The following is a 10006-nucleotide window of genomic DNA, read 5'->3' on the forward strand; positions in this document are numbered from 1 at the left end:
AGAATGGATCTTGACAGCAGCGTGTATTGCCACCCTGACGTGCTTGCATGTCTGGAAGGGTCCAGGAGTCTTGGCTCCTATGAGGTTCCCTGCAGCGACTGTAATAAATTGCCATGGGTTTGGTGGTTAAAATAAAAAGACTTTTTCTTTACTATTCTGGAGTTCAAAAGTCTAATGTGGGCTGGCAGGGCTGCTTCTTTCTGGGGGCTCCAGGGAGAATTCATACTCTGGATGTTTTTAGCCTCTAGAAACTGCCCACATTTAGGCTGTGGGGAAAGAAACTGCCCACATTCTTTTTTTTAACCCTTTTTTTTAAAAAAAATTATGTGCATTGGTGTTTTGCCTACATGTATGTCTGTGTGGGGGTGTCGAATTCCCTGGAACTGAGTCACAGACAGTTGTGAGCTACCATGTGGGTGCTGGGAATTGAACCTGGGTCCTCTAGAAGAGGAGCCGGTGAGTGCTCTTAACTACTGAGCCATCTCTCCAGCTCACACATACTCCTCACCCCCATGTTCCCTGATGTGTGGCCTTGCATCACGCTGACCCTGGAGGATGGCTCCCCACACCTGCTATGATACTGGGCCCGACTAGATGATCCAGGCTCAGTTCCCATGTCAAGGTTCTTAGCATGTCTCAGAGTCGTACCTGTGGGCAGGAATGCAGACGTTCTAAACTAGGGTATGTGTGCTCTCTCTCCCCTTTGGCCAGCAGACTACAGAAACAACAGACCAATTGGAATTTCTCCAGGAGTCTCATATTGGGAGAAGAAAGCTGAAGCCTGGAGATCATCACAGGAGAGCTTGTCTGGAAGGAGATTTCATATAGTTCTGACCATTTCCAGACCTTTCAGAGGACATTGGCTAAGACATGGCTAAGACAAAGACGGGCGGGGCCACACCCAGACCACCTAATTATGCATCCCTCTGGCTCCCCATTTGAATCTAAGCTTTGTGTTAGGACCCCCAAGATGCACCTCTGCATTTGTTCCTCTTTCTAGGACACGTGGTAAAATCCAGTGTGTGAAGGCTTCCGGGACTCAGGCTCTGAACTAACAGCCTTAGCAACATTCTCAAGATTCTGGGGATTGGGACAAGGGCATTTTTGTTGGGGAAGGGGCTCACTTGAACCTTGAACATGAGTAGATGTAGTGGGACCCAAGCCAGTTTGGTCACTGATTGATTCTATGATTCCAGAAAGGTTTTCCAGGCCCTCCTTGAAGATCCCCACCCACCACAACCCTCTACCCCCACCCCACCCCCGACTTCCCCACCTCCCCACCCCTCTACTCCCCTCTACCCCTGCCTGCTCTGGGGAGGAGGCATGGTCATCCCAGTGAGAAGCAGGCTGGACGCAGGCTCAAGGCCAAGTGTCTTCACACTTGGGTGTCAGCAGCTGGCAGCTGTGCCATTGAGCCAGGTTGCCATGGGAGGGAGGAGTCTGGTGATGCACGGTCGGACAGAGGGACGGACGACATTGCGGTGATGAAGAAGCAAAGGCACTTGGAAGTAGGACCACAGGGTTTTAATCAAGCACAGCAAGATGGCCGCAAGGCAGAACAGGTAATGCTTGGAGAAGAGGAAGAAGACCATCTCCTTGGCAACGTAGATGATGTGGATGAAGATGAAACAGTATAGGAACATGGCGAACTGGTTCTGGGGGAGCAGGAGGTCCTGGAGGCCTCCTGAGAACTGTGGGGAAAGAAGACGGCGTGGGTGGGTGGGAACACCAGATCTGATTCAGTCCTGCCCTGACCCTGAAGGTGACCTCAAGGAGGTCACTGAGTTGTAATAGCCCCCTCCCAAAATCTTGAGGAAGAAGGAGAAGATAAATGAAAAAAAAAATCCTAGTGAGTGCTGTAGAATATTATTTTAAGGTGTGTCACTTTTGTTCATATTGCATTTGTTTAGCTCTGTGAAGTGGTGTTACTGTGCCTATCTAAAACACCTGATGGTCTGATAAAGAGCTGAACGGCCAATAGCAAAGCAGGAGAAAGGATAGGCCAGGCTGGCAGGCAGAAAGAATATATAGAAGAAGAAATCTGGGAGGAGAGAAGTAGCCAGAGAAGGAGGAGGACTCCAGGGGCCAGCCACCCAGCTATACAGACAGCCACGGAGTAAGAGTGAAAGTAAGATATACAGAAGTAAGAAAAGGAGAAAGTCCGGGTGCAAAAGATAGACAGGATAACATAAAGTTAAGAAAAGCTGGTTAGAAATAAGCCAAGCTAAGGTGGGGCATTTATAATTAAGAACAAGCCTCCATGTGTGATTTATTTGGGAGCTGAGTGGTGGGCCCCTAAAATAGCAAAAACAAGTGAGGTCACCATCACATAGAGGGGTCTCATTCACTTTCTATCTTTAACTAGCCTTCTCTCTCCTGACCCTGAGTGCTAGGCCAGTGCTGTCCTCTCTCTCTGCCCCATCTTGCCCAGAGGGGTTACCTATGTGAGCAAGTTCTCTAGGACCCCAAGGTTCCCAGATCTGGACTCTGGTTCTCAGAAGTATTCTTTGGATATTGTCTCCTGATAGACTAGACGTCTGGACAGTGACACTCAAGGTGCATCCCTTGAGCTCAAGTGGGTGTCTCAGACTCCCTGTGTCCTGGCATATGTCACGTGGTTAGTGTGTGGTCCTCCGCCCCAGGGTTTGCTCTTTCCTGGGGCAGGTGGCTATAGTTTTAGGCTTCCTGACCCTGCAGGGAACTGGGTTTTTGGATGGGTCTGACTATGAGCTGCTCTGTTCTGAAGTCGATAACTAGGCTTAGACTGACCCTGTTCTAGCTGTCATCAGTGTGTGAGGCAAAACATTTTGGTATGAGCTAAAGAATTTTCCATGGTTTCTGCTCCATAATATTTTTAAGATGTCATATTTTAACAGCTAAGTGGCAAAGACAGAGATGCCCTAACTAGCAAGAAATATTAGTTGAGATATATTCAGTATAATTCAATTTATTTATCCATTCATTCATCCTGCCTTTGGTTTTCTCTTTCCTTCCAACCACTTAGAAAAAGAGAACTGTGGAAGGCTCTGTCGTCAAGCCAAGCTCCCTCAAACCCCCCCTCCCACCCCCCCACCTGCCCACCCGCCTTTTTTTAGTAAATGCACCATAAGTAAAACATTTCTGTAAAGGATTCCCACAGGCCCAGACCAACTACAGAAAAGGCATCTGTATCAGGACATAAAACTAAAGGGATCAGAAGTGATTCCAGCTACATTGCCTCCAAGGTGAACAGCAAAGAAGGTAGGAGACCAGAGAAAGAAAGTCCTCACTCTCTAGACAGGGCAGCGTGCTGTACTCTGGGGCTCTATGCCATGACTTCCGCCACACTCTGCAGCCTGCGTGCTGTTAGCCTGAAGTGAGGGGAGGAAGGAAGCCATGGTGTGTGTGTGTGTGTGATGTGAGTTTATATATATTATATATAATCACACACACACATACACACACACACATATGCCACTGCAATGACCTCTGTCTTGTTCTTATTCTATATATATGAACACCCACATATGTACATATACATATATACATACATATACCATGCCCTTTAGACTTTTCAAAACACTACCCCATGGTCTATCTTTTAAGAAGCAGAGGACTTTGGGGCTGGAGAGATGACTCAGAGGTTAAGAGCACTGGTTGTTCTTCCAGAGGTCCTGAGTTCAATTCCCAGCACCCACATGGTGACTCACAACCATCTGTAGTGAGATCTGATGTCCTCTTCTAAATAAATAAACAATCTTTTTTTTTTAAGCAGAGGAATTTATAATAGGGATTTTTATATCATCCAGCAAGGAGAAACATTTTTTTCAAATTAAAAAGAGAGAAATAAATGTGGTTAGAAGACAGTGACCTACAAGACTGTGATCGCTTATTTCCCCTGTCACCTTGACAGGGCCTAGAATCCCCTAGAGCTGTGCCTTTAGACATGCCTGTGAGGTTATCTAGGTTAGGGTAACAGAGCTGGGACTTCCCACCTAACTGCGGGTGGGCTGCATCCTGTGGGTTGGAGTCCTGGACTGAGTCAAAAGGTTATCTGAGCCCCAGTCCTGACAGAAGCAGTGGAACCAGTCTCCTCGGGCTCCTCCCTTGAGCTGTGAGTCAAAACTGACCCTCCCTTCCTTCTGTGTTTGTCAGGCGACCTGTCACAGCAGTCAGACAAGAAATAGTACAAATAGCATGTCTGATTTAAATGGTTTCTGGCTCAACTTTGCAACAGTTTCCATCCTTGGACACTGAAAAAAAAATCTAAGAACATATGAGAATTGGAAAATATCATGGACTGTGTGGGAATTCTAGAGAAAGGCAAATGTTTTCTAGATATTAGGAGAGGAAAATGTATTCCAGATGTCCCATTCAATAAGCTTGGCTTGGCTCAGTAATGTCATTTAATGTATAATTAAGCATGTAGCTTATGAGCAAGAAAAAATAATTAGGAAGCCAGCATGTGTTCACCGAGAACAAGTCATGTAAAATAAACCCATTTTGATCTCTAAAGAATTGACCAGTCAATTGGACAAATGATTCAGGTAACGTAATGCCTGATTCCGGGAAGCCTTTTGACACCGGGCTCAGGGCAAGCTGCAGAAATGTGAGCTGGGGGAAATGCAACAGCACAGTGTTGATTGATGGAACCCCGGCAACCTGCAGTGGGGTCTGGGATTTACTTTGGGTCAGATCCTTCTCAACAATTATAGCAATAGCTCAGCTAAGGACAAACTTCTCAGAACCCCGAATGACTCAGAGCTGGGAAGCATGGCTAATACATCACCTCCCAATAAAACGGAGAAGTGATGAATGTAAGTTGCTGCGTGCAGGTCAAGAAGTGAATTACATGAGTTCATAAAAATGGTAATAGCTAACAATTATGGAGCACTTGCCTAATGTGCTGGTTCTCTGCAAAGCGGCTTGCATGCATTCTCTCTCTTCTTCTTTACAAAGACCCCAGGAGATAGGTTTGACTTTGGTGATGAGCAAATTACGGCCCCAGGGGGATTAGGAGTGTGTTCAAGGTTAAGCGGTCTACAAAAGTGGTGTGGAGCCAGGGTCCCCTCCCCCAACCTATGGCTTTAGAGAGCAGGAGGCACCACTTTTAAGGGGTGACATCTTTCGTCATGAAGTGCTTAGAATGGTCTGGTCACAGTCATAAGTACCTCACATGGCATTTCATCTCAACTTTCTTTTGAAACAGAGTCTCATATAGCCCAGGCTAGCCTCAAACTTACAATGTCACCTTGAGTGGGTCATTCTGCCTCCATCTCCTGAGGCCTGGGATCCTGGAGACCCCACCTAGGGTTTATTTGGTGCTGGAGACCGAACCCAGGGCTTCAGGCATGCCAGTCAAGAACTCTACCAGCTGAGCCAGATCCCTGTCCCTCAGATGAGTGTTCTTGTCCCCATTTAGTACAGTAGGGCTTGAGTTCACACTTCTTGTGAAAACAACGTTGCGCTAGTTGGTTATAAGGCAGTGTGTTCAACAGAGAAAAACTCAGCCCTGAAAGGGAGGCCATGGTTCTGTTGACACCCAGTGGTCAGATGACAGGAACTGCTGCGTCTACCAATCAGGTAGCACATCTTATGAGAAACAAACAGGGTAGAAAACCTGTTGTGGGGTGAGTATTGAAGACTTAGACTATCAAAAGGGGTGCTGGGGGTGGGTGGCGCATGCCTTTAATCCCAGCACTCAGAAGGCAGAGGCAGGCAGATCTCTGTCAGTTCGAGGCCAGCCTGGGCTAAAGAGCGAGATCCAAGAGAGGCATCAAAACTACGCAGAAAAGCTCTGTCTTGAAAAACCAAAAAAAGGGGAGGGGGCTGCTGGGTAGAGGATGTGGTTTCAGGGTACCACCTACTCTCGACTCTCTTTGGAGACTTGAATCTCACTGAACGTGGGAATACAGTCAACCACGCAGGCCAGTGGTCCCAGACCACCGTGCAAACCGACTGAAGGCACCAGGGGCTGGAGGCAGCTAGCTACATGGATGCTCATCACCTCTCAGCCAGACCTGGACTGGCAGGTGAAATGCAAAGCCAGGCAGGTACAGCGAACTCTGTCTTGCCAGGGTCCCACAAGGATGGCCCTCAGCCCTTCTTAGCACGGCTCCACTACCTGTCGAGGCAAAGCCTGCTGCTGCTGCTGCAGCTGCTCCATCACCTCCTCATGCTGCCGCTGCCGCTCATTCTCCTGGTGCAGATACTTGAGGCGGGTCAGCTCAAACTCCATGCGCACCTTCTCCAGCTCCATCGCATTGTGGTGTTCTGTCTCCAGGGTCAGGGGCAGCTCCGTGGGTTCTGCCCAGGCCCATCGCCAGCCTGACCCTTGGTGGTAGGGCCAGACTTTGGGGACAGTGACTTGGGGGGCCCTGGGCAATCTCTGTCCTCACAGATTCCATTCTCTTCCAGGGTGGGCTGTTCTAGCTTTGGGGGCTCTGCATCCTGGGATGAGGAAGAAGGGGAGGGATGATGGTGGAGTTAGTGTGGGGATTCCCACAACCACCCCCTCTGCGCCAAGCCTCAGTAGCCTGGGGTGTGTTGCAAAGAGTATCCAGGCCGGGCGGTGGTGGTGCACATCTTTAATCCCAGCACTCAGGAGACAGAAGTAGGAAGATCTCTGTGAGTTTGAGGCCGGCCTGGTCTACAGAGTGAGTTCCAGGATAGCCAGGGCTGTTACACAAAGAAACCTTGTCTAGAAAAAAGAAGAAGAAAAGCCAAAAAGCAAAGGGTGTGCAGATGGGGTTCCTGTTAGAAGTGCACTTAGGGATTCTAGAACAGGAGAAAGCAAACCGCTGTGAAGGTGTGGTGCCCGAAAGTTGTAAGTGAGGCATCATTGGTAGGTGAGGTAGGCATCTGCTTAGGTAACGGTTCTTATCACCAGGGAGGTCACTTTCCTATTTCCCACATGTGAGGCAACAGGTCTTCCAGGGATCCCAGAGTGAGGAAGAAGCCTATAGGGTCTGTGTTGAGAGAACCAGTCAACGTGTGTGTGTGTGTGTGTGTGTGTGTGTGTGTGTGTGTGTGTGTGTGTGACCTATCCACAGAGAGATGAAAGGTCCTCAGATGGAGAGAGACAGTTTTGTGTAACATTACAATCCCATGAAGGGTGGCTGGGTCCTGGTGGCAGCTGGGTACCCGTTGTGGGTACCCGTTATGGGGATGGGACATAGTCCTGCTCTTGGTGGCATCTGAATCTCATAGCACATACCCTTGGATGCTGAAGCTTAGAGGGCTCATCCCCGCCCCCAATGGAATGGCTAGGGCAATCAGGAGAGGAATCCTCTTACCAAAGGAGCCTTGGACTTCCCTTCAGGTGTATTTTCACCAGGTGCCACTTTGGAGAGGGTGGGGCAACTTTCTCCTGCCCCCCGGGCTTCCATCGCCTCTCTGTCCTCCGTCGCCATCCAGATAACCACAGCGCTGCCGACTAGGGCCAGAGGACATATTTTGAGACAATAACATTTGGCTCTACTAGGTTCTGGCCACCATCATAATCCCCTATCCTCATAATAGCCACATTCTACCAGTTGCTAGGGCACTTTTGGTGAGAGGCTGTGACACCTTGGAGGAGTCCTTGGTAAGAGCTGCAAGTTAGGGGCAGCAAGGCAGTCCAGCTAGAAGAGTTCCCTGCTGGCAAGCCCAGTAACCTGAATTTGACCCCTGAGACCCATATGGTTAAAAAAGAGAGAAAGAGAACTGACTCCCCATGTGTATGCTGTGGCCTATGTGTACATCATATAACCCCAAATGAATATATGTAATAAAAAATTAAAAAATAAAACTCAGCGAATATTGGGCCTTTCTTACCCCTCAGGCTGCTTTGGAAAACTGGAATGCCACTTGTTGGTGCCAGAAGCCTACCGTATGAGATCCGATCCCTTAGGTTTGCTTTTTAAATACAGATTATATTGGGATGATCGGTTTCCTCCTCCCCCGATCCTAGGCTGAATGCTCCCCAGTTCCTCAGAATGTGACTTTATTTGGAGATGAGATCTTCACAGAAATTACTGCCTTGAAATGATGTCATTGCACTGGGTCCTAACGCAGCGTGACTAATGTCTTCTGAAGATAAGGACACTTATAAGTACCGAGGGAAGATGATCTGGGCACCCAGCAAGAGAGAAGCCTTGTGCTGGGCTCCCCCAGAGGAACAGAACCAACAGGTGACAGAGGGAAAGAAACTTGAGTATTGGCTCATGAAATGGGTCGAAAAGTTTGTAGTCTCCTGTCTGTAAACTGAAGACCCAAAGGGCTGGTCCTGCCAACTGTTACTGCTAGTCTGAGTCCAGAGACCTGTGAACAACGATGCAGGCCTTAGTCCAAGGGCAGAAGACCCAGGAATCCACTGATGTAGTCCACCACATTCAACTGACCATTTTGTTTTATTGAAGACCTCGGTGGATTGGATGAGGCTCACTCACACTGGGGGTGGGCAGTCTGCTTTTCTTACTCCATTTCCTTAAAGGTTAGTGTCCTCCAAAACCACCCGCAAGGACATGCCAGTAAACAATGCCTAACAAGATACTAGGCATCCCAGGGTCTGGTCAAGTTGACGTGTAAAATGAACAATTATTGGCTTGGATCAGAGCCCTCTGTCCAGCATTTTGGGAAGAACCAGGCCTGCTGATGCTTTGATTTTATTATCTAGCTTTCAGAAAACTGAGAATATAAGGGTCAGCTGACTAAGGCACCCAATTCATGGGACTCTGTTGCAGAATCACCAGGAAATGAATGCAACTTGAACTATAATATGTCCCGACGAGGGCAATGGATAGTGGAGGAGGGGGTAAGGACTCTGGAAGGCTGGGAAACACATCTTCGTCATCTTCTGTTTAATAAACACTTTAATGAAACACTTTCGTTAGGTGAAGTGAGGGTCGCATTGCAGAAGGAGGAAGTGCTACATTTGAACTCTAGCTTCGTTCTGTGTGACAGTGGGTAATCATGGTATCTGGTGTTCAGTGCCCTCGCTTATGAATGGGGAAATAAATGTGACAGCACCTTCCTGCTACAGTACAGCAGTAACGGGAAAATGGGATGGTGTATTCCATAAGGGACTAAGCAGGTGACTGCCACCGCGATTATTGTTATAATAATAATAATAATAATAATAATAATAATAATAATATGTGATTTTAGTGAAATAAGAGAAGTAAAACTGACCTTTTTGGAACTGGAGAGGTGGCTCAGTGGTCAAGGTTGCTTCCTGCTTATCTTATGCAAAGGACCTGAGTTTTGTTCCCAGCATTCATATCAGGCAGCTCACAAGTGCTTGCAACTCCAGCTCCAGAGGATCTGATGCCCCCTTCCTACCTCCACGGGCACCAGCACACCCACAGACACATGGGTGTGTAAATTAAAATCTTTAAAGATTTACCTTTTTGTGTATGCGTATGTGAATAGTATGACGTGTGTGCTCACATGCGTGTGGATGCATGTGTGTGGAGCAGCCTGAGTTGGCAGTGGGCATCTTCCTGGATCACTCTTACATTCGGACGCAGGGGCTCTTACTGAACCAGGGGTTTGCAGTTTCACCAAGTTTGGCTAGCTAGATTGTTTCTGCCATGCATGCTGGGATTACAGACTGGCTGCTGTGGCCACCCATCTTTGACACGGGTGCTGGAGATGCTTGCAGGCAAACTCTTTATCCAAAGATCCATCCCCCCAAGATTTCCCCTTTGTCCTTACAGTTTAATTGAGCCATTGCTTTCCGTGACATGGGGAGCTTATTCCACCGTAAGTATAGGAGCAGTATTTCCAGATACATATAGGGTGCTCAGAGGAACTGAATTTTAGGTAAGTAATTTTAGCATAAATATGCTCTAGGAATGGCACAGGCTCCTTTCATTCTAAAACCATCCATTAGTCAGGTGGTGGTGGTGGCTGTGGCGGCGGTGGCTGCAGCGGCGGCAGCGCACGCCTTTAATCCCAGCACTCGGGAGGCAGAGACAGGCGGATCTCTGAGTTCGAGGCCAGTCTGGTGTATGGAGTCAGTTCCAGGACAGGCTCCAAAGCTACA

At 48.1% G+C, this 10006-nt stretch overlaps 1 protein-coding gene across 1 annotated transcript; it reads right to left on the bottom strand.

Annotated features, from left to right (window-relative positions):
* Positions 1 to 1388: 1388 nt before the first annotated feature.
* Tmem247 (transmembrane protein 247) lies at positions 1389 to 7476 on the bottom strand. The gene is given in 4 exon segments (XM_028893187.2): positions 1389 to 1691; positions 6104 to 6286; positions 6289 to 6429; positions 7275 to 7476. Coding segments are annotated over 4 exon segments (744 nt in total). The 5' UTR covers positions 7392 to 7476.
* Positions 7477 to 10006: the final 2530 nt, after the last annotated feature.

This window comes from Peromyscus leucopus, chromosome 22 (genome assembly GCF_004664715.2).
Source record: "Peromyscus leucopus breed LL Stock chromosome 22, UCI_PerLeu_2.1, whole genome shotgun sequence".
Lineage (NCBI taxonomy): Eukaryota > Metazoa > Chordata > Mammalia > Rodentia > Cricetidae > Peromyscus > Peromyscus leucopus.